Below are 22,606 nucleotides of genomic sequence, written 5' to 3' on the forward strand. Positions count from 1 at the left end.
GGGTGCGTTTGTGCCAGGGTAAAAAATGATTTTAAGAGCACAGTCAATTTCATTTTTTTAAACTCACATGGACATCGTTCCACATCATAGAAGCTTTCAACAAGTTTACAAGAATACGGCCCCGCATAAGTCAGCCGGTTTTAGATGGAATAAAGCTTTTAAGGAACTTTAGGAAGCCCCCAGCAGTGAGCCAAGAGAAGACAGACCATCCACCTTAATGCACGAAGAAACTGTAGCTCGTGTCCACAAACAGGTGGGAAAAGATCTTAGAATGACCACCGATGTGGTCGCTACTGACATGGGGATCTCACCAGGTGCAGGCTTCTCCATTTTAAAAGCAAGCACCTTAGCCGCAGCAGGTTCGATGGGTGCTAGTGGTGTTGCTTGGAGATGCTTGGAGAGCTCATCTTTCCATCAGGGGGTTAACCAAGATGGAAGCTATTGGAGAGGATTTTGTGGAATGAACTGTGGTTGGGGACAACTTGGATTTACCAATATGAACCGAAGAACACTGTCTCATCAAAGCAGAGGCATTCAAGAGGCTCTGGGCGGGGTGGAGGGGGAGCAGTGAATTCAAGGCAGAGAGGTCAGCTCAGGTTATGGAGACTTGTTTGGGGGAGTCCCCAGAGGTCATCTTGATAAATTTCCTTACAGGGCACAGGACTAGCATGGGGGCTTGTTATGGAGAAGTTTTAAGAAAATGGAAAGCATCACCACTGAGAAACAGGCCGGGAAAGTTGCACTGAGGAATGCTCCACCACCCCCACCCCCATCACCAGGCACCTGCTCATTCTTCTAGACAAGTAAGGGCTATGCTGTCAGAATGCTGCTGGGAAACTCCAGCCACACTACAGCCCTGATCTGACCCCTTGAGACACCTTTGGGTCCCCACACTCAGAAGACTTTTCAGAAGAATACAATTTGAGACCCTGGAGGACGCTAGACTGCCTTTCTGATATGGTCTTAATCACAGTGCAACATTCTTCAGGGAAGGGTTAGAGAAATGAAAATCCCACCTTCAGAAGAGACTAGACCGAAATGGAGGATGTATCGAGAAGCAATAGCTTCACATTTTGATATTTTTGTTGAATAAAAGGGTCTATGATTTGGTAACAGTATCTTTTCACTGATTCTAGTATGTTCACATTTTGTATCAATCGTATTGCCTTCTCTAACATTCATCTTCTTGCTTTGATGATGTAATTTGATGACTGTAACTTTCCCAGAAAAATCAGAAGACCAAGTTGAGTAGAGACACACACCCAGAGATACTCGTATGTATGTAAGAAAGAGCTTTATATCAAAGAGCAATTGTTTATTGAGAAAACATTCCAGTCGAGTCCAGATCAAGTCCTTAAGTCCGTTATTAGGCCCTATGTCCAATACTAGTCCATAAATTCCTCTTTAGACTCATGCAGCACATGCCATGATGCTGAATGCAGGAAGATCATAGGCCGGTAGGTGGAAAGTCCTGTGGATCCAATGGCCGTGGACACATCTCCAGGGCTGTGGCTGCCATCAGCGTGGCTTCATGTGATGTCAGAAGGAAGGTGAAGTTGAGAGAGAGGGAGTGGCCCTCCTCCAAAGAAAAAGAGAGGAAGTTCCCAGAATCCTTCATGAGAAGGCCACACCCAGCAGGAGGCATCATCAGGCTGTGACTCTGTTGACAGTCTAAACTCCACCACATCACCCTATTTATCAAGTTGACATGAAATAGCGTAACTACCACACACGATAGCATCGACCAATCTTGTCAGTGATGCTTCTAAATCGTTATCTCTCTTTTGTTTCGCTATGAAACTCCGGAATGACTCTGCTTGAGTATGCTTCTTTCCACATATGACTACCGCTGAAAGATGAATTCCAGAGACAAGTGTATCTTCACTTTACATTTGTATAAGTGTAAATTGCTCTCCAAAGAGGTGGCCCCAATGCATCTTCCTATCCCTACTCCCCAATAACCTCCCTAACTCTGTGGATGGCGGATGCGTTTCTTTTCTTAGATTTGCATTTATTTTCAGCCAAATGCAGTTGAGAATCTTTTCTTTTGTTCATAACATTAATATTTTTCTCTTTGCTCTGATGTTTAAGATCTTTCCTCGTTTCTCTGCAGCATTCTTTTTTATATCAATGCAATTAGTTCATTGTCTCTTACAGCCGTTGCACCTATCGTCCCCACCCACTAACAACGGAGTGTTCCGCCGTCCCTGCCCCTTGATGAGCAGCAGCAGAAATGCCCTTTGGGGGACATGAGCTTGCATCACTTCTAACCTCCGGGTCGGAACTGACTGGATGGCACCTAACAATAACAACAACATCCTCATAGCTTAGCAAAATGCTGATTCTCAAATATTTGAGATCATCCTACCACCACCACCCCCTATTTTTTTTAAACTTTTCAATTTTTTGCTAGGCTAAAACCTTTTATGCTTCTGTAGTGTTTACATCTATTTTTCCTGTGGCTTCTTATCTTTTAATTAGAGCCCAGCTCCTCCTACGTTAGGAAGATTTTTGTTTTGTTTGCAATGTTTGGAGATAATTGGTTTTTGGAAGCAGAGGAAACCAAGATGAATGTGCTTAGCAAATTATTTTCTACCTGGAGTTCAAAGGCAAAGGACTGCCTCACCTGTGTCTGACATCGTTACTTCGTAGACAGTGGCATCTGAGATCTCAGATAACTGAGTTTTGAAATGCCGACACATAATTTCTCAGCAAGGCTAACTTTCCACCACATAGCTTGTGCTCTTCACTCAGGGGAGGGGGCTACTTGGACTAGTTTTTCCTTCAGATGCTATATGTCTTTCAAAAAGTGGCAGAGCCTGTATGATGGGCTCTTAACGTTCTTTCTTCAATCCCTCATGAAAGGTCGCCAGACCTCAGTGTCATTCTCTGAGAAATGAAGGCCATGCATTGATGTGAACAGAACAGGGTCGGGCAACAGAAAGGGCAGTGGAGTTTAATAATCACTTCTCCACAAATCCATCTCTAACATCGCTTCGTATACCTTTGATGGACTAGACCTTAGTCCCAACCATTGCTGAATGCCCAGCCGCTACCACAGTGCTTCATACAGATAGGTTGCTCAACAGTGATGCTAGGACCCAGTGACTGTCTCAATGAAAGGCAGCACAGACTAAATACACAGGCTCGGCCCTGGCACTGAGTTCACTTGTGATTCAGTATCTGTGGCTCTTTCCAGTTTCAGTACTCCCGTCTCAAAACCACTTACAGTTCCCCTCCTGCCGGGGAGGTCTCTGGGTGGCCAAGTGGGTTTACACTCCACATCGGAGCTGAAGGTCAGCAGTTTATACCCTCCCAGCTTCACCACAGAAGAAAGTCCTAGAGATCTGCTGCCATGCATATCTCCAAGAAAGTCTGATGGGGCATGGTCTGTGGGTTCACATAGGCATCTGAATGGACTACGCAGTAATAATAGGCTTGGTGTCCTAACCGCACCCCATGTTTGGTTTGAAAACTGGTAAGGTAAGAGCTGTAAGGAGACAGTGACAATCCTATCAACATGTCTGTATTGAGTGAGTATTCTTTCGTAGGATAAGGAATGTTTGAGATGATTCTTACAAGTGCAAAGGGGACAGAGAAAAATAAGAGGCTACTCTTATTGTATTATCTTTGTTATTGCCAGTGTTGTTATAAAAAAAAGACGGTGATGGAGTACGAGCGTGTCGCTGACAATAAAAAATCAGCCAGTGTTCTAACATTTATGCCTTCTCCCATTATTGTGTCCTCTCATTGGTTAATTAACTTTTATGTCCATTACAGACACCTCTTGGTGTTTTGGAAACTTTTATGATCACTTTTAGCTATTATTGTTCAGATACAGTAAGATGGATGAGTGCATGGAAGACAGGTAGCTGGGTGGGTGGATGGATGGATGGATGGATGGATGGATGGATGGATGACAAGTAGATAGGTAGGAAGATGGGTGGGTGGCCAAGTAAGTGAATGGTTAGGTAGATAGATGATAGATAGATAGATATTGATTTTAGGTGCTAGCTAGTTATAGAGACAAAATAGAATTGCCCTTTAGGCTTTCCTAGGTTTTAATATTTATGTAATCAGAATACCTGATCTTTCTCCCATGGACTCATTGGGAAAGGTTTACCCTCCAACTTCAGTTAGCAGCCAAGTGGTTGGCATTATACAACCAGAAGTCCTAGAAAGAGAGTTCTCAGTGGCAGATAGAAAGATAGGTAGGTAGGTGGGTAGATAGATAGATCTCTGCATAGAGACACCCTCAAAATCTTATCAGATTTGAAAATACTGTCAACCTGAAAGAACTTTTGGACCCACCATTCAAAGTCTGAGTTTGTGAGGAACTGGGGCAGGCAGGTACACTGAACCTGTAGGGGGTAGAGGAGATGCTCGGGGGAAGAAATCTATTTTAAAAGGAAGAGATCTGATGTCTTGTACAGCAATGTGTATCCCCCTGGCTCATTTATTCTATTTCCCTGCAGGTTTACATGCTTACTTGGCTCCTGGACTACTGATCAGAGAAGTCAACATGAATAACTCAACAAACTCGTCCGGCAGTGGCCTGGCTCTGACCAGCCCTTATAAGACCTTTGAAGTGGTCTTTATTGTCCTCGTGGCTGGCTCCCTCAGCTTGGTGACCATCATTGGGAACATCCTGGTCATGGTCTCCATCAAAGTCAACCGCCACCTGCAGACCGTCAACAACTACTTCTTGTTCAGCTTGGCCTGTGCTGACCTGATCATAGGCGTTTTCTCCATGAACTTGTACACCCTTTACACTGTGATCGGCTACTGGCCTTTGGGGCCTGTGGTCTGCGACCTCTGGCTCGCCCTGGACTATGTGGTGAGCAATGCCTCCGTCATGAACCTGCTCATCATCAGCTTCGACAGGTACTTCTGCGTCACCAAGCCTCTGACCTACCCTGTCAAGCGGACCACGAAAACGGCAGGGATGATGATTGCTGCTGCCTGGGCCCTCTCCTTCATCCTGTGGGCCCCAGCCATTCTCTTCTGGCAGTTCATCGTAGGGGTGAGGACTGTGAAGGACGGCGAATGCTACATCCAGTTTTTTTCCAACGCCGCCGTCACCTTTGGCACGGCCATCGCAGCCTTCTATCTGCCGGTGATCATCATGACGGTGCTGTACTGGCACATCTCCCGAGCCAGCAAGAGCAGGATAAAGAAGGACAAGAAAGAGCCCGTGGCCAACCAAGATCCGGTTTCTCCCAGCCTGGTGCAAGGGAGAATCGTGAAGCCAAACGACAACATGCCCAATCGTGGCGATGGCCTGGAGCATAGCAAAATCCAGAACGGCAAACCTTCTCGAGAGGCTGTGACCGAAGACTGTGTCCAGGGGGAGGAAAAGGAGAGTTCCAATGACTCCACGTCCGTCAGTGCTGTCGCCTCGAACATGAGAGACGATGAAGTCACCCAGGACGAAAACACCATCTCCACCTCCGTGGGCTACTCCAAAGACGAGAACTCTAAGCAGGCGGGCATCAAAAGTGGCGCCAAGGCCCCCAAAAGTGATTCCTGTACCACCACCACCACTCATGCCAGCGTGGAGCTAGTTGGCTCTGCGGGTCAGAATGGGGAGGAAAGGCAGAACATTGTAGCACGTAAGATCGTGAAGATGACCAAGCAGCCGGCCAAAAAGAAGCCTCCTCCTTCTCGGGAAAAGAAAGTGACCAGGACAATCTTGGCCATTCTGTTGGCCTTCATCATCACCTGGGCCCCATACAATGTCATGGTGCTCATCAACACCTTCTGTGCACCCTGCATCCCCAACACGGTGTGGACAATTGGCTACTGGCTCTGTTACATCAACAGTACGATCAACCCCGCCTGCTACGCTCTTTGTAACGCCACCTTCAAGAAGACCTTCAAACACCTTCTCATGTGTCACTACAAGAACATAGGTGCCACCAGGTAAACCCTAGTTGAAACGAAGGGAGGTGGCCAATGGGAGCTTGCAAAGAAGGAAAGAGACAGCTCCCAAAAGGTGAAACCTTTCGGCCATTGCCCTTCAGTGTTACGACAGAATGGGCCACAAGGGCACCCAGCATTGACTCTTTATCATGCCTCGGCTCTAGTTGGAAAAATCTGCACCCTATGAACCTTGTCACGGTAGAAGCAACGAGAGAAGGAAAGAGGCGCTTTGCTATTGTAGATTGAACGGACAATCTATGCTTTCTTGTACTCTTTTGAAGAAGGGCTTCTGAATCTACAATTTTATCCGTCTCTGTCCAGTGGAAAAGCATTTTGTTTTTGTTTGGTCACCCATTTTTATTTGGTGGTGCTTCCTTGCGTCCACCTGAGGAGGTAAAGCCACCAGGACAAACTACCCTGGAGACTTAAACCACAAAGAGTTAGTGACTAGAGAACAGGGAGGTGACTAAGAAAAAGGAAAACTCTGCCCTCATGGCCTCCCGGGGTTACTTCTACATTACCATTGTCAGTCTGATCCAGAGGATTACAATATTATAAATGCCCTTTTTAAAAAGAAAAAAGAAAACCTTTTCCTTTTCTCACTTTAAAAAGGAAACCAACAAACACAAAATTACAGTATTCTTCCCTATTCATATTATTTTGTGTAAGTCCTGGCTCTACATCATATATGCGAACATCCTGTGGGACTGTAGCTGAGTCCAGCCCAACCCAGATCTGAAGATAGGCACGTCACACCTGCCACTGTGGTGTCTGCATTCTTCTGGGTACAAAACCAATAAGGATTTAGTTCACTTTTGAATCTGTATGTATAGTAATCTCACCAACCAATTTTTCTCCGAAACTAGCCTTTCATTTCCACAGCCTAGTCCACCTAAACCACCAAGATGCTTCAGAAACCAAAGCCACTTGTAAAATTGAAGATTTATCGAATTCAGCCATGGTCCATCCGGTTGGAGAAAGTCTACAAAGACCGGATGAATTTTGAGATGAGAAAATTGAGGGTCAGGAGGGTGTTCTGTTTCAACCTGAAGCTTCATGGCCCTTGCACGAAAGGGAAACTTGTAAAACATGAACCCCTGACCTTTGACAGCACAGAGAACGTGTGGCATTATTCACTGGGACTCTCAAACCGGATTAGCAAACCCAAGTGGTTCTGATGACTTCTGGGTCCATCCCAAGAAGAGACCATTTTGCCCAGGCCTCTCCAAGAATGCCATGTAATTTATCCAGTCAAATGAGCTTGTCAAACTTCACCCTAGGACTCAGTTGAGGGGGTGGAGATAAGACTCATGTTAAGACAGTGACCACGTCTTCTGTATTCCTCAAATTGTCGGTTCTATTTAATATTATTTAGTGTCAAAATTCTCCTATCAAGAGAATTATAGTCAGATCTGGGAGACAAACGTTAGAGTGGGTAACAAAAGAGGTCATGGGAGCTCAACAGAACCTAAACAAAGAATGTAGGTGGCTGCACCTATACCGTTCCTCACCATCCCCTGAGGCTGTCACATAAGGTCTGCCCAACACTATTACCCCAATGTTGGCTTTAGGACAATCTTGGCAATGTAAAGACTTTGGAATGGCAATCCAAATAAGTAGAGGATTACATTGACTCGCGTCAACCGTGTCCAGCCCTCATCTTTCTATCTTATCTCTTATCATATTATTTATATTATTCCAACCAGATGTGCTGACGATAGCCCAATCCATCAACAGATTTATAAATGCCTTTTTTACATTGCAGACTTTTGCACTTTAGATTAATGGACTCGCTCTGTCATTTTCAGTTACACTGATGTGAGTTGCCTGAGGAGCTGGTACCATTAGTCCTTCATACGTGATACAATTGTTTTGTGTGATTTGACTCATTGGTGACAAGTTAGAGTTGTTGTTATATTTAAGTAATAACAGAAGCAACAACAACAGATTGCCAATAGGATCTGCCATTAACTCACTCTTTGTAGAAATACTTGGTTTAAATCACTTCAGCCATGTACCCCAACTCCTACAGAATTGGTTCAGGTAGATTATATTATACTACAATGACTTAACTGCCATTTTTCCTATCTTAAATCTGCATTTCGTTTTCTCTGGTTTCTGTAAATCAACTCCTCAATTGACCGTCAAGAGCACTGCTGGGTGGTTTGGTTTCTGTAAGCAAAACTGCCGAGTGACCTGTTGCACTGTGTGTTCTTTACCTGTCCTAGACTGATGTCGATTCCGCTTCGGTTTGGACAAACCCTTTGGATGTAGGTAGTCTGGATTTGGGCTTTACTTGTGTTTTCTCTCATCACCCAACCCCATGATGGAGCAGATGCCCTTTCACTTGTCATTGCCGCTGCAAGCTTTCTGTCCTTCATCTGTTCTTGACCTTCACCACAGCCACCACCAGCAAGGAAAACCATCCAGGGTTCAAGAGAAGACCTAAAGAGAGATTGGCACACCATGGGGATTTTGTCAACTGTTAACTGGAAGCCAGAAAGGACTGTGAAATAGTAGCTGCTTGGAAAAGAGGGGTGCTGTATAAAAAGAGTTTGCATAAACTCTCAGGGGCAGCTCTGCCAATGGTTCTGAACAAGATACTATCTTGTCCCCTACGCCCTGGGGTGGGGGGCATTTTGAAATGTGTGAGGACATTTTAATTTTTCACAACTGGGAAACATGGATAGGACTGTTGTCAACAATAAGTAAATGCAAAGGATGTTGTTAAGCAACGTACAGTATACAAGTCTGTACCCCCTGCCCCCCAACTATCCCTTATCAGGCTCACTGTCAAAAGCACTAGGGTTCAGGAACCTTGTTCTGTTTTAAGGGTTTCCTGGAGCTTGCCTCCCATATGTGTGGAAACAATCCTTCATCACTATCAGAATGCCAATTCAAATAGTGTAATCCTTGGAAGTGTGTATCAGAAACACGTGTGTGTCAGAAACACTATCATCCATTGAGTCTGGTGGATTTGTAGTTCATAGATTAGGAACACAGTCCATACACGTCTGTCTGTCCAAACGGTCCCGACCATCAGCACATTACCTCCAATATCTCAACGATCCATTATAATGGTCACAGAGTTCATGCCATGGGCGCTCCAGTGGTTGGCCATGGAAATGATGGCAGATGATTGATTCAGTTCCTGGGGGAGCCGCGGTATTGGTGTCTCCCTTTCAAAAACATTGGGAGTCCCTGTCACTAAAAGCAAGGAATAACCTGATTGTTTCCCTTCGTTTTCACTGTAAAGGTGAGTTTTGCTGCTCTCTCCTCATAGCAATAATGTAAATATTCCAGAATGCTGTCATGAGAGGGGAGGAGATGGGGACTGCAGGAAGAGAAAGAAGGGCCCTTCCTTTGGTCAGTTCATCATCATTAAACACATGCCACCTCCTCCACGTCAGGACAACGTCGGCAACATCATGAGTCACACGGGCTGCGTTTTCCCACAGTCTCCTGCACGTGGTCCATTCGCGAAAGCTCTGATCCTCAAGAGCTGACATCGGGAGAAATGGAGAGCTCAACGTAATAGCAACATGGACTTAAAAACACTTCTCCATTTATTTTCTCCTGCTTAGTTCCTTGCTAGTTGCCTCCCCCCAACCCCCACCCCTTCCAGGAGTTTAACGATATTCCTTTCAGCAACTCCAGCACTGAATTTGCAAATAGATTTAGGAACCCTTCACCCAAAGCTGGATGACTCTGTGCAAAGTGTATTTTCAGCATGTATATATCGAACCACGCCTCTGAAACATGCTTCTCGTAAGAGGGTGCACGCCGCAGCATGTCCTGTGTGCATATCTAACATCCCTTCCTGGAATATGCTGTATGCTTACTATGCATAGCCTATAAATAAAGGTATGATGATGTACAATAGAAATACATATTTCTGTATGCAAATAAATATATTATACACAAAACATCTTAAGGCGTCAGATGCGTCAGGCGTTGCTCCAGAGTGTCAGGACCCAACCCCTGGTCCTCAAGCCCATTGTGCCCCAGTGAGCCCACAGGGTCAGGTAGGAGTGTCCCGGGGGGGGGGGGGGTAGGGGGGGGGGTCTGAGGCTGTAATACTTTAAGGAAGCAGCCGGCCACATCTTTCTCCCGTGGAACAGCTGGTGGGGTTGAACCATAGACTCTTTGGTTCCTGGCTAAGAGCTAACTCACTGTACCACCAGGGTGTCTTGGAAAACAGGCATAGATTGTGTGTGCCTGATTTAAAAAAAAATCATGGTTGTTTATGAAGAAAGACGTCTCATCATGGTCACTACCCAGATGTGTATGTGAGCACGGCTTTATAACCCTTGAGAGAATGGCACCGGGTTTCAATCCCACTTGGAGGAGAGAATGAAGTTGTTGTCGGCTTCGCCCAGTGTGATGCCCAGGCTCCTCTTCTTCCCACTCCCTCCTCCCCAGTTGGGATTCTGCCCACAGCTGTGTTGGCCTCGTGGCTGATTGCAGGATGAGGCTGCACTCAACCCGTGCCCATCCAGCCGCACTCTCCTCCAAATTAGCTGATTTCTGTCAAATGAAAAACAATCAGACTGAGAGGAAAAAGGATGACCTTCAGAAACTGGTTTGTTTGTTTTTTTTTTCAGTCTGGGAAACAAGGTGGAAAACTGTACAGGCCAGGCATTTTATTCACCACTCTTTTCAATCTAGGTCCAGTGCACCTGTCTATATGGTAAATGTAATAAAAATAATAATAATAATATCAATGTATATGAATTTCTCAAAGAACTAAGAAAATGGACACTTTCTTTTTTGGTGGGCTGTCTTGTCTCCTGAAACATTTTCTTCCTTCCCTGCTATCCAGTTAACTACCCAACATCTCCCCCACCACCCCCACCCCCAAAACTTTCTTTGGCCCATCAGCATAAGACCTTGCTATTTCGCTAGTTGCTGACTACTATTGTTAGGTTTGTTGATATTGGGCTTATTAGAATCCCGAACGATGCTGGCATTTTAAGAGGAAATGCTTACTATCTGAATTTGCAAAAGATTCCTGTTACCACTTTTACATACAATGGGAGATTTGCCAGTGAATTCTCTTTTTCATCAAATTTTATGATGTACTTAAATGGCTGTCCACTTCCAAAAATGTACCTGTTCTGAAGCAATCCACGCATGTAGCTGCTGTCCTCCAGCCGTCTCAGTCATTTCTGGGGAAAGAAGAAGAAAGACGAGGTATGTTTCATCAGTTCCCTTTGGTTTCAAATCGTTCCACTGAAGCACTGTCATTTCATTTTTGAGAATGTGAATTGGGTTCTGTATCAGGGAATGGTCAAATGCTCTTCCCAATGGCATGGTTCACACAGAGACAGGACCAGTCCCTTGCGAGGCTTAAGTAAGGAGGTCTCAACTAGTCGTCCCCAATTAAGAACGGGAGCAAAGAATCAGAATGTAAATTGTGGAAAACTCTGTGTTGGCTTCTGTAACAGGCACCACAGAAAGGAAATGGAAAGAAAGAAGATAACGACTTTCTGCCCTTGCTTTATAAACCCCAGAGTTCATCTGAATCTGCAGTCCATTGCCTCCGCGGGGCCTCCAATGCTGTCAACCTTTGCCAGACCCAAGCGGTCACGTCCTTGCTTCCACAGAGCAGCTGGTGCGTTCGAGCTGCCAACCTCTGGGTTATCGGCCCACTGTGCCATCAGGTGGCTTCTTTCACAGATTTCAGAAATGCCCATTTGAAATCTTGCTGTCAGTTGGACTGCTAGTGGTAAGAAATATGCAATAATTCACTGTGTCCTGAAGGTGATTTTTTTCCACATTGGAAGCGTTGTTTTGCTCCTGCTCCTGTATAGGAAGCATTGCTTCAAGTTATGGTGGTGTGTGTACTGGGTGACATGATATTACACTGTACATCAGTGCTTCTCAAGCATTAGCTCTCAGTAGACTCACCTGGAGAACTTAGGGAAACTCAGATGAGACCCCTCCTCCAGACACCCCAATTCACTAAGTCTGCACCGAAGACTGCGGATTTATGTACCTGAACAAATTCCAGGATCTTCCCAATGCGTGCCCACTTTGAGAACCACTCGTTTGTTTTTATATGTGTTGTTGTTGTTGTTCCTTAAATATTTTATTTTGTTTTCAGTGAAGGTTCACCCAGAAGTTTAACCTCTCGTCCACCAAGTTTTGCAAAAGTTACTTTGTGACGCTGGTTGCAGGCTTCACGATGTGAGGACAAGTCTCATCATTTCCATCCCCAATGTTCCCTTTCCATTACTCTCGTTTCCCTGCCCTCTTACTCTTGCATCTTCAGTTTAAGTCGTTGTTGACCATTAGTGTGCTTATGGGTGATCCCAAAACGCGTGCACTGCCATTGAGTCCGTGTAGACGCATAGTGACCCTGGAGGACAGGGTGGACCTCACCCCTGTGAGTTTCCGAGACTGTCGCTCTTAGTGGGAGCAGAAAGCCCTCACAGTGAGCAGCCCGGTGTGCAACCACCTGTCCCGGGGATCCTGCTGACAGGGCCCTTTCAGTGTTAGTTTTGGTTCCAGATTTGAAGAGTCTCAACGAGTCCAGTGGGTTGGTGTTTTGTTTTGCTTTTTAAGATTTGCGGGCTCAGTTCTTCAGATTTTTCTCATATTCTGTCAGTGTCCGTGTTTCATGCTCCTCACGGAGCATAAACGGCCTTTTCTAGTCAAATGCGCATGTTCCCCACACACCGCAGTGTCGAACAAGACATCTATTACAAATGTAAAAACTTACCTCAACCCAGAAAGTTTTTCTTAAGATGTTAATGCTCACTTGCAGATGGGCTTCTTATGTATTCTCTCCTGGGGAACATTTGGATAACCATATTTATAAGTTCACTAGAAGAATCTGTAGCATGACGAAGCTTAAAGCGAACAAATATAATGGGTGCTTGATTTCTCTGTGTTATATTTATAAGTACAAGGAGGCTTCAAAAATTGGGGAAATTCCATTATGTCTTAATTCCATTGTTCCACATATTTTAAACACATTTTATATGATCCTATATGTCATATAGTTTTTGTACAGATCCTGTATGAAAACATTCTTCTCATCTAAGTATTCATTATTTTGTTGCTTAGAAATAGCTGTGAAATAATATGTGTGTTTGCCTTAAAGAATTAATGTATTAACCTCTTCTTAGCACACAAACACATATACAGCCACATATAGTCAGGCACCCCTGCACACTTAGGCAGATTCATACATACACATGTACATACAAATACACACAGATGTCCACGTGCGTGAGCGTGTGTATACACGAGTCTCACCTGGTCTATTTGAATTGTGTCCAGATGTACAATCTTTCTACTACTTCAAAAGACAGTATGAATCTTGCTGGAAAAGTTACTGAAATCTCACAGATGGGAAATATTCTCACCAACCTGGTTTTCTAAAAGTATTCTTTTATTTGAACAGAATTATTTACTGAACACATAAATATGCTTCAGACACCCAGCCATTTGGAGAATCAAGTTCTCATCCAATTAAACAAAGGTCAATGTCGGGCAAGGAAGTTTGCTGAAGCAGGGATAAATGAAAGCCTCTACTGTCCCCTTCATGTGGAATGATGAACCGTCCTACAGCTGCCTGGACCTTAAGAGTCTGGGTGCTCCACCTGCCACTGATAGCATTGTCATCTGGTCTGTGCACGCCCAAGGCCACCCAGGGTCATGATGCAGGAACCCATCATCACTCCTGGAAGATGCATTGATGATAACACACCCTCCTGAGGGATGCCCAACACACAGCCTCACACAGCACCATATGGCAGCCCTGGAGATGCCATGGAGTCCACTGAGACTCCCAGCGATCCTACGGGACAGAGCCACGCTGTCTGTGCCTTGGGTTTCCAGGGCTGTGATCTTTATGGGAGCAGACTGCCAGGCCTTCTCTTCTGTGTAGCAGCTGATGCTTCCACCCACTGACCTCTCAGTTATCAGCCGAGTGAGTACCAGGCCCCTGTGCCACCCAGAGTCCCCAAACCTGCCCGGCTTTCTTTGTTAGATGTGTAGTCATTTACCTCTGGGGACTGCAGAAAGTTGCCAGTGACAATTCCTTTCAAATATCTAACAGATGACCAATCGGTCTCATAGTCTGTTACCTAGAATTGATAAACAAGGAATTCGTTCTGGTGCTCATTTGGGTATCTGGAATGAATAAACAATAATTAATCTCCCACCAACACAGCATAGCATCTGTCTTATGTCTTCCATCTAGCAAATACATTCAGACGAAGATTTGTGTCACACAATAAAGAAGCTACATGCATCATTTACAGCACTCCTAGGGGGGATGTGGGGAACCCATTGGGCTGCTGACTGCAGTGTCAGTGGTTTGAACCTCCTGGCTATTCCTGGGAGGAAGAAAAGGCTGTCTGTGCACAGAAAGATTTACAGCCTCGGAAATCCTGTGAAGCAGTTCCACTCTGCCTGTAGGGTGACTCTAGGTCAGAATCGACTGCACGGCAGCAGATGCCTTTATTATTGTTTGGGTTTGGCTTTTAGGGAGAGGGACAACTTAATTTATGTAGAAAATATGAGCCTGAACAACTTTGCCTACAAATAGCAGCAAAAGAAAACAGGGCATGAAATTAAGACATAAGGACCCAATAAGTTACCTTAACAGAAAGAAAAATGTTCGGCACACATGATGATTTCCACGCTTCATTACCGCCCAGCGACTCAGCATCCATCTCCTTTGAGGCTGTTTTTGTGCCAGGCTGGCAAGGCCTTCTCACAGGAGCCCTGATGGCATGGTGGTTACACGTTGGGCTGCAATCCAAAAGCTCAGCAGTTTGAAACCACTAGCTGCTCCAAGGGAGAAAGACGAGGCTTTCTTCTACCGTAAAGAGGTACAGTCTCAGGAACTCACAGGGGCAGATGTACCCTGTCCTCCTGGGTGGCTATGAGTAGGCATGGACTGGATGGCAGTGCAGGAGGGGGGCTGCTTTGGTTTGGTTTGGTGGTTCGTTCACAATGTGGCACGCACCTTCCCTTACCCAATATCAGCAACGCGAAGAACTCAAGACATCCCAATAGCAGGGTATGGGGTTTTCACGGTTTTGTTTACATTTTCTTTCTTGTAATGTGGTAAACACATACGTAACACATCATGTGCCCTCTCCACAACCTTCACGGGTACAATGCAATGGAATTACCTTCGGTTCAACCATCACCATCACCGGCCTCCACTTTTGCCATCACTCTTAACAGGCTTTCGGTGTCCCCGAGACAGGGAGTCCCTAATTCCCGGTCCTTCTCACCTGCCCCTGATTAATGTTGGAGCCCTGGTGACATGGGGCTTATGAGAGGAGCTGCAATCCTGACCAGCGAGGTCACAGTTGGAAACCCCCAGCCGCTCAGTGGGAAAGAGACGGGCTTTCTACTTCCTTCCATAAAGAGGTACAGTGTCGGAAACCCACAGGGGTGCACTGCTCTGACCTACAGGAGCCCTGTGAGTTGGCATCACCTTAATAACGGTGAGTTTGCTTCTGTGTTTGGGTTGGGTTTTCTGTACACTTACCTGCCTTATGTATTTCAATTAAGTGGACCCAGGTCTACAGAGGAAAATGGGACATATGCACAGCTCTGACCTGGAGCTCATCATGATTAACCACTACCTGTGGATCCCAGTCTGAAGTTCAAGCCTGCGAGGAGAGGCCCTTTGTGAACCAGAGTGTATGGAAAGCCCACACTGCCCTAGGCTCTGCAGGCCGGGGGAAGAATAACATGATTGACAGCATCAGACATCATCAGAAATCCATCTAACTTTTATGTTTAGTGTCTGTGTACATAGGAGGGAATAAAAGTTTAACTCATAGTCTTCCTTGTCTCTGTTCAGATCAAATGTGCTCCATGTGCATTAAGGTAGCTATCCTGATTCCTAAAAACCTCAGTCATAATGATGGCTATATTACTTTTCCCTCACTGCTTTGCTTTAATTTTTAATTAAAAGAGAGCCTTGATTAGAGAGAAGAATACTTCATGTACAATCCCAGGTCCTTTAAAATGCTGTAATAAGAGACTTATCCACTGGTGTGTGAATTCCAAGTCATATAATGGGATTATCTAATAAAGGATATACATACATGGAAACATGAAAGATTATATATTCTTAAAGAAGGTTTTGAGATCACATAATTACAGAAGTACAATTTTATATCATCTTTGAAGGCAATATATATATATCTCTATTTGTATGTATACACACACAAACACACACATCTATGTATACACAAATATGTATATTTTTGTGGGTCATTGAGCTGAGTTGAAGCTAACTCATAACAACCCTATGGAAGCTGAGTAGAGCTGCCCCAGATGGTTTCCAGGACTGTCACCTTTCGGGAAGCCGAATGCCACATATTTCTCCCTGGGAGTCACTGGTGGGTTTACATGAGCAGCTTTTTGCTTGGCCAACCAGTATTTGCTGCTGAACCACCAGGCTGCACACACACACACACACACACACACACACGGTCTTAAAAAGGTGTGGAAAAATTCTTTATCTTTTAATTACATGCTTTATGAAATTTTGAATATATTTGTCTACATACAAGGGCTCTCTTTCTGTATATGTTTACACACACAGAGAGAGAATTCAAAAGGTAAAAAGCATTTTCTCAGAAACCCTAAGGATCAGTTCTGCTCGGCCCTATCAGGGTTTTGCTGTGAATCAGGAATTGACTGCATGGCAGTGGGATTGGTTTGGGGCATAATTATTTGTGTTCTTTGATGATAAAAGAAGAGGCACAATTTTAAAGACACAGTGCTGGGAATTTATTGGAAAATGAATCATGAATACCAGGAATGAGGTATGTACCAATGGAAAATATTCAGCATACCAAAGGAGTGTGGACGTATGTGTTAATAGTGGATGTGCGGAACTACATTCCAATTTCCAAATTCTTTGCCAAAGAAAGAGTGGAGCCAAGCCCCAGGCATAGTTGGAAGATGACCACATCCCCAGGCCATCCTTGGATGTCTTTGTGCCACCTGCATCCCCAGTGGAGCATCCATCCATCAGTGAACACAACAATCTAGCGCCTTTAATAGAATCTGTGATGTTTAGAGCATGTTCATAGACACCTTGGACGTCTGACTCTGAGTACCCCTGGGTACCAGGGGAAGTGTCTCCCTTGACAAAGAATGCAATTCAGTGCAAATTAGCATGAGCTCTGGTGCTATATTTTGTTCACCAGGTGAAAACCGACTCACAGTGTTCTTTCTATTGTCCTTTTTTGGGTTCCCAATCCCTAAAGCATGAGATGGAGGGCATCCCAGCTTGGGGAGACTGCTCAGCTTTCTGGAACTGTACCTAGTGGGCTCGCAGTGTAGGAAAGGTTTTCTGGTTTTGTATCAGCTTCTCCAAAGCAACCAAATTTGGGGCTGAGTTCTGGAATTCCTATCTTCTTTTCTACGTGAAAGAAGCCAGTCAAAACCCACCCCGATCACACACAGATGTTCTGCTCTATAGAGGACAAGGAACTCCATGGTAACTAGGCTTGGAGTTATGTTCTGACCAATTCACAGGATGGGATTCATTCAAACCTACATATGCACTCACATTGTTGGCATGATTCGATTCATACACAGTTGTGGTTGGTCAAAAGCTCCGTAGCTGCCTGTTGTCATCTGAAGCAGAGATTCTCTGTGGCTTCTATGATGGCCTTAGAGACTGTGTCAGCCTTCTCAGACAATCCGAGTTGCTCCAAGCTCCTCCCATCTCATAATTTCATTGTGATGATCCTCAAAGTAGTCATCTTCTTTGAACACCAGATCTATGTACACAGCCACATGCCTATCTACCTCAGATAGATCCTTCCTAGGAGTCTCCAGCAGGCCTCTCACTCATCAGGCAGGCCCAGACTGAAGTCATGATCTCACCCAGAGCACAGATCTCTTCCACTGTTCCTTAACCAAAGCACTGCCCTTGATGCTCATCCTTAATTGTCCTCCAGGTCCTCGCAGTTTAACCTCTTGACTAGCTGTCGAATCCATCTATTTATTTTATTTCCCCTAATGCCACTCTCTAGCACAAACTTCCTCTCCAATCACCTCTATCCCTGACTCCCATTCCATACAGAAGCTGGAGAGATATTTTCAGAAAGCAAATCTTAACATACTCCCCCTACTCAAATCCCATTGGGGATTTCCTCTCTTTTGAATTTTTTTACCTTAAAAGGCAGGAAAAATTTTTTCAGTGCTTAGGAAGGAGCTAGAAGTCCAAATTCAGAGTACTGGTTCTGAGAAAGCCTGTCTCTATCTCTGCCATGGAGTCAATGCTGACTCAGAGTGGGCCCCACCAGTTTCCAGAACTGTAACTTCATGGGCATACAAAGCCCGGTCTTTCTCTCAAAGAACTGCAGGTGGTTTCGAACTTCCAACGACTCTGACTGCAGCCCAGCACTAACTACTGAACCATTAGCTCCCCAATTCCCCCTAGGCCCCTCTGCCATACCCTCAAAGATGAATGAATCCAGTTACTATTTCTATATATTTACTGGATTTCATATACAGAAATCATTTTAAGAAAGTGACCAATGACAAAGTTAAACAGAAAAATCTAAAACTGAAAAGGAAGCAGAAAATATTAAAAATGAGAACAAATTGAAAATGGGTCAAAAGGAAAATCAAATGAGAAGGTGTTTAATGTTAACCTAACTGCATCTGCACAATCCACCGTCCACTGCTCTCTGTACACTAGCAGGGCTTGTCATGTCCCTGGTCTATGAGCAGAAGGCATTCGCCCACCACTCAATCCACGTATATTTCCCCTCAATTATTTTAAAACTGAAACAGCTTTAAAATGGGTCCCCCCCCAAATAAAGACCAAATGATAAGATATTATATTTCGGGTAGCATAATGGTTACAAGCCGGGCTGCTAACCTCAAGGTCAGCAGCTCAAAGCCGCCTTAGAATAAAGATGGGACTTTCTAGTCCCCTATAGAATTACCATCTCAGAGACCCATAGGGACAGTTCTACCCTGTCCTATAGGGTTTCGAGGAGTCAAATCCACTCATTGGCAGTGCGTTTGTCAGTGTGTCTTCCATGCTCGCTGTTAACAAGGTTTTTCACATCCATCAGCTGTGGTCAGAGGACAGTCCTGGAGGCTTAATCCATGTGTGGACACTGGAAATGTGTTTGGGGCTTCCACCATCACAGGGATTTCCCCTTTTGACCGTGCGCAGGCTCCTTCAGTTTGCTCGCAAGCCTTGCTCACCTCACCTCTGTCCATACAGTTTGTCATCCATTCTTGAGGATGAGCCACTCTTGCCATATGCTCTGCTTTTTGTCACACTTGAAACAATGGAGCCGAGACACCCACAACACAATGACGCTTATCTTTTGAGACATGGCTCAAATCCTTTACGTTAGTTTATCCTTGGATAATCTATAAAGACTTACTGTGTTTATCTCACCCACACTGCAATGAGAAATAATATTCCTGATGCATGAATCACCTCATTTTACAGGGTAGGCATTCTCTTGCTTAATTCTGGCCATGTTCATAAAAATGTTATTACACTGTTTTTATAGATGAAGACTCTCAGGTTCAGTGAGATCAAGTTACTGTCCAAGTTCAAAGCTAGTAAGAGGAGCAACCAAACCTCAAATCCTAAAAGTGGATGATTACAAGCAAGAAGCACGTAGACACGGTTTGAGCTGCTTTGCTCGGGCTCCCCCTTGCTTACACTGGTTGGTCTGATACAACTATTAGTAGGGCCTTTTGAACTTCTGAAAGCACTCTTCAAGATGAACAGTGTTGGCCAACCTTAGTTGGGAGCCCTGCCAACTGGAGACTCACAGTGACCCTGCAGGACAGAACACAACCCCCCCCCCGCCCCCGGGGCTTTCCAAGGCCATCTATATGTATGGGAGTAGAAAGCTTTGTCTTCCTCCAAAAGTTGTCATGTCAGGAGTGGGTTATGTTGAGTCGGAGTTGACTTGATATCAATGACAGAGACAGAGCTTACTAGAGAATAATGTTTGATCCATCCACCATTTTGTACCTGTGTAAGACCTCAGGACGTCTTGCTAATTAATTTTAACCAACATATTACATTATCCCAAACACTTCAAAAGTAAGCAAGTGTTATTTTCTGGTATATTCTAAGGCGGTATTAAACTTGATGCTAGAGTTAATGTTACCCACCATCCATGGGTCATCATGAAATGTGCTAGAGCCCACCTCATTTTGGACTTGGGATTAGGCTGTGTCCGGGGCAGGGGAGCAAACTGCCAGGCAGGGATTTCAGACAATGTCTGTTACCCAGACCATATTTTGTGCTTGATGTTGAAAGATATAGTAATTAGAAAATTCAACAGGATACTTTCCCAAGAAAACATTTTCTCCAAATTTCATTTTTTTTAATTTGATGCCTACAAATATGAGGTAGGTGAAATGTAAATCATCTCAAGAACAGATCCATGGGATTGTTTATATTAACATGCTTACTCCGGACACATCACTAGGAAAGAGCAATCACTAGGAAGAGACGCGGCATTTCATAAAGACAAATGAAAATGAGAGGCGCATACCATGAGATGGATTCCCATCAAAACAAGATCAACAGGCTCTGGCATTCCAAGGATCACAAACATGCCTGTAGACAAAAGCGACATGCTTAACCACACAACAATTGTGAGGCTGGCTCAGGATGGGTGTGTGGTGGGTCCCTAGGAGTTGGAACTGGCTAGATGGCGCTAACAATAGGAAGTATGAGTGTCTAAGATGTGTCTTAGAGGGGGCTGCTTCCAGGTGTTAAAGGAGGCTTCGGGGGACCGTGGACTGTGAACTAAAAGATCATCAGTTAAAACCACGTGGTGCTCTGCAGGAGAAAGAGGAGCTGTCTGTTTCCACAAAGATTCACAACCTTGGAAACCCTAGGCAATAGTTTAACTCTGTCCTATGGGGTCACTCTTAGTTGAAATCACGGATTTAGGATTGGTGGGCCACTTATGTATTAAGACCATTAGGATATTGTCACAGTTGTAACTGCCACTTGGGATTAGGCTAGACCTAGCAGTTGGCTAATGTCTCCCTCAGGGGAGGGGTGGGGGAGGGAGCCACAAGATCAATGCTGTGAATGTATTTACTTTATTTCAAAATAGTTCATATGTTCATGTCTCTAGTCCAGCTGCTTTCCACACAGTGGAAGAATCGCCCATGTATATGATACTATTTCCCTGAACTAGAACTCAATTTGTTGAAATAAACTCTGTGTGTGTGTGTGTGTGTGTGTGTGTGTGTGTGTGTGTGTGTGTGGTGGAGGTGATGAGAAAATCAAATTCACAATTAGGTTATCTCCTTGGGGACATTCTGATGATGCAGCTTTAAGATTTCACATTCACATCTTCCTCAGGAGAGTCTGAGTCTGTTCCTTGCTTCTTTTCCCGTACCCTCTCCTGAGAGCATTAATCACATTTCTTATTCTAACTGCCTCAAGGGTCAGAAATAATTTTTCAATTCTAAGTCTACCTAGACCTGCAAGGAAACGTCAGACTGAAGAGGTGCTTTGGATTTAAAGATGGTGGCAGGCCGTCCAGAAAGTTCCCACCAATGGACAGAATGAAGCTAGAAGACATTGGAAGTGAGGAGAGATAAGGATGTACAGTCACGAGGGAATTGATCATGTGTTACTAGGCAGACTCCTGCTACAGCGGTTCTCAGCCTCTGGGTTGCAACCTCTTGGGGGTTGAACGACCCTTTCACAGGGGTCACCTAAGATCATCGGAAGACACGTATTTCCGATGGTCTTAGGAAGTGAGACACCACTGATCTATCCGTCTCCAGGCCGGTCTGCCCACATGCAGATATGCCCACATAGGAGTACCCGGCATGAAGACTTAACCATGCTACACTATGCTTCAAGACAAAATTACATTTGTTTGTCATTAGAAGTAAATATTTCATAATATATAATTACATACTTATTGTTTTTGTGATTAATCACTATTCTTTAATTATGTTCCATTTGTAACAATGAAATACATCCTACATAACAGATATTTACATGACGATTCATAACAGTAGCAAAATGAAGTAACAACATGAGGAACTGTATGAAAGGGCCATGACATGAGGAAGGTTGAGAACCACTGCACTACCTGGATCCCAACAACAAACAGCCAAGCATGCTGGAGACCTCCTTAAGCCCCTCCCACCAGACTCTGTGCTTCCTAGGAAACTTACGTGTCCGCCTGACAATTGGCACGTGCTGTGTCCTCTGGATTATAGTTGGGTCATCCCGGGGACCTTGGCAAGATAGCAGAGGGTAGAAGGAGAAGAGGATCAGAACTGTAACAACTGTGGGCTGCATCCTCCCACAGTAGGCCACTCACTGCTCCCTTTTGACCCCTCCCATGACCCCTCATGCCCAAGGCTAGTAGTGACTCTTCGCTGTTACTGGCCACAGAATACTACATGGTTCTTTTGGGGATTCTGGGACCCTACCATCACCTGTGTACATCTCACTCAAATTCACAGAGATCAAGTAGATAATGGCTCAAGGCAACCCTATAGGACACAGAAGAACTGTCCCTGTGGGCTTCTGATACTGTACATCTTTGTGGGAGTAGAAAACCTCATCTTTCTCCCACAGAATGACTAGTATTTTTGAACTGCTGACCTTGGGGTGAGCAGCCCACTGCATATCTCACTACATCACCGCAACTCCTACCTTTGT

At 44.7% G+C, this 22,606-nt stretch overlaps 1 protein-coding gene across 1 annotated transcript in view; it reads left to right on the plus strand.

The window, feature by feature from the left end:
- The window catches only part of CHRM2 (cholinergic receptor muscarinic 2), a 175,803-nt gene extending 165,990 nt beyond the window's left edge, over positions 1-9,813 (plus strand). Inside the window, exon 2 of the mRNA XM_075558714.1 lies at positions 4,476-9,813. Within this exon, the coding sequence (XP_075414829.1) occupies positions 4,523-5,926 (1,404 nt within the window). The 5' untranslated portion in view covers positions 4,476-4,522 and the 3' untranslated portion in view covers positions 5,927-9,813. The remainder of the gene's footprint in view (positions 1-4,475) is intronic.
- Positions 9,814-22,606: the final 12,793 nt, after the last annotated feature.

This window comes from Tenrec ecaudatus, chromosome 9 (genome assembly GCF_050624435.1).
Source record: "Tenrec ecaudatus isolate mTenEca1 chromosome 9, mTenEca1.hap1, whole genome shotgun sequence".
Lineage (NCBI taxonomy): Eukaryota > Metazoa > Chordata > Mammalia > Afrosoricida > Tenrecidae > Tenrec > Tenrec ecaudatus.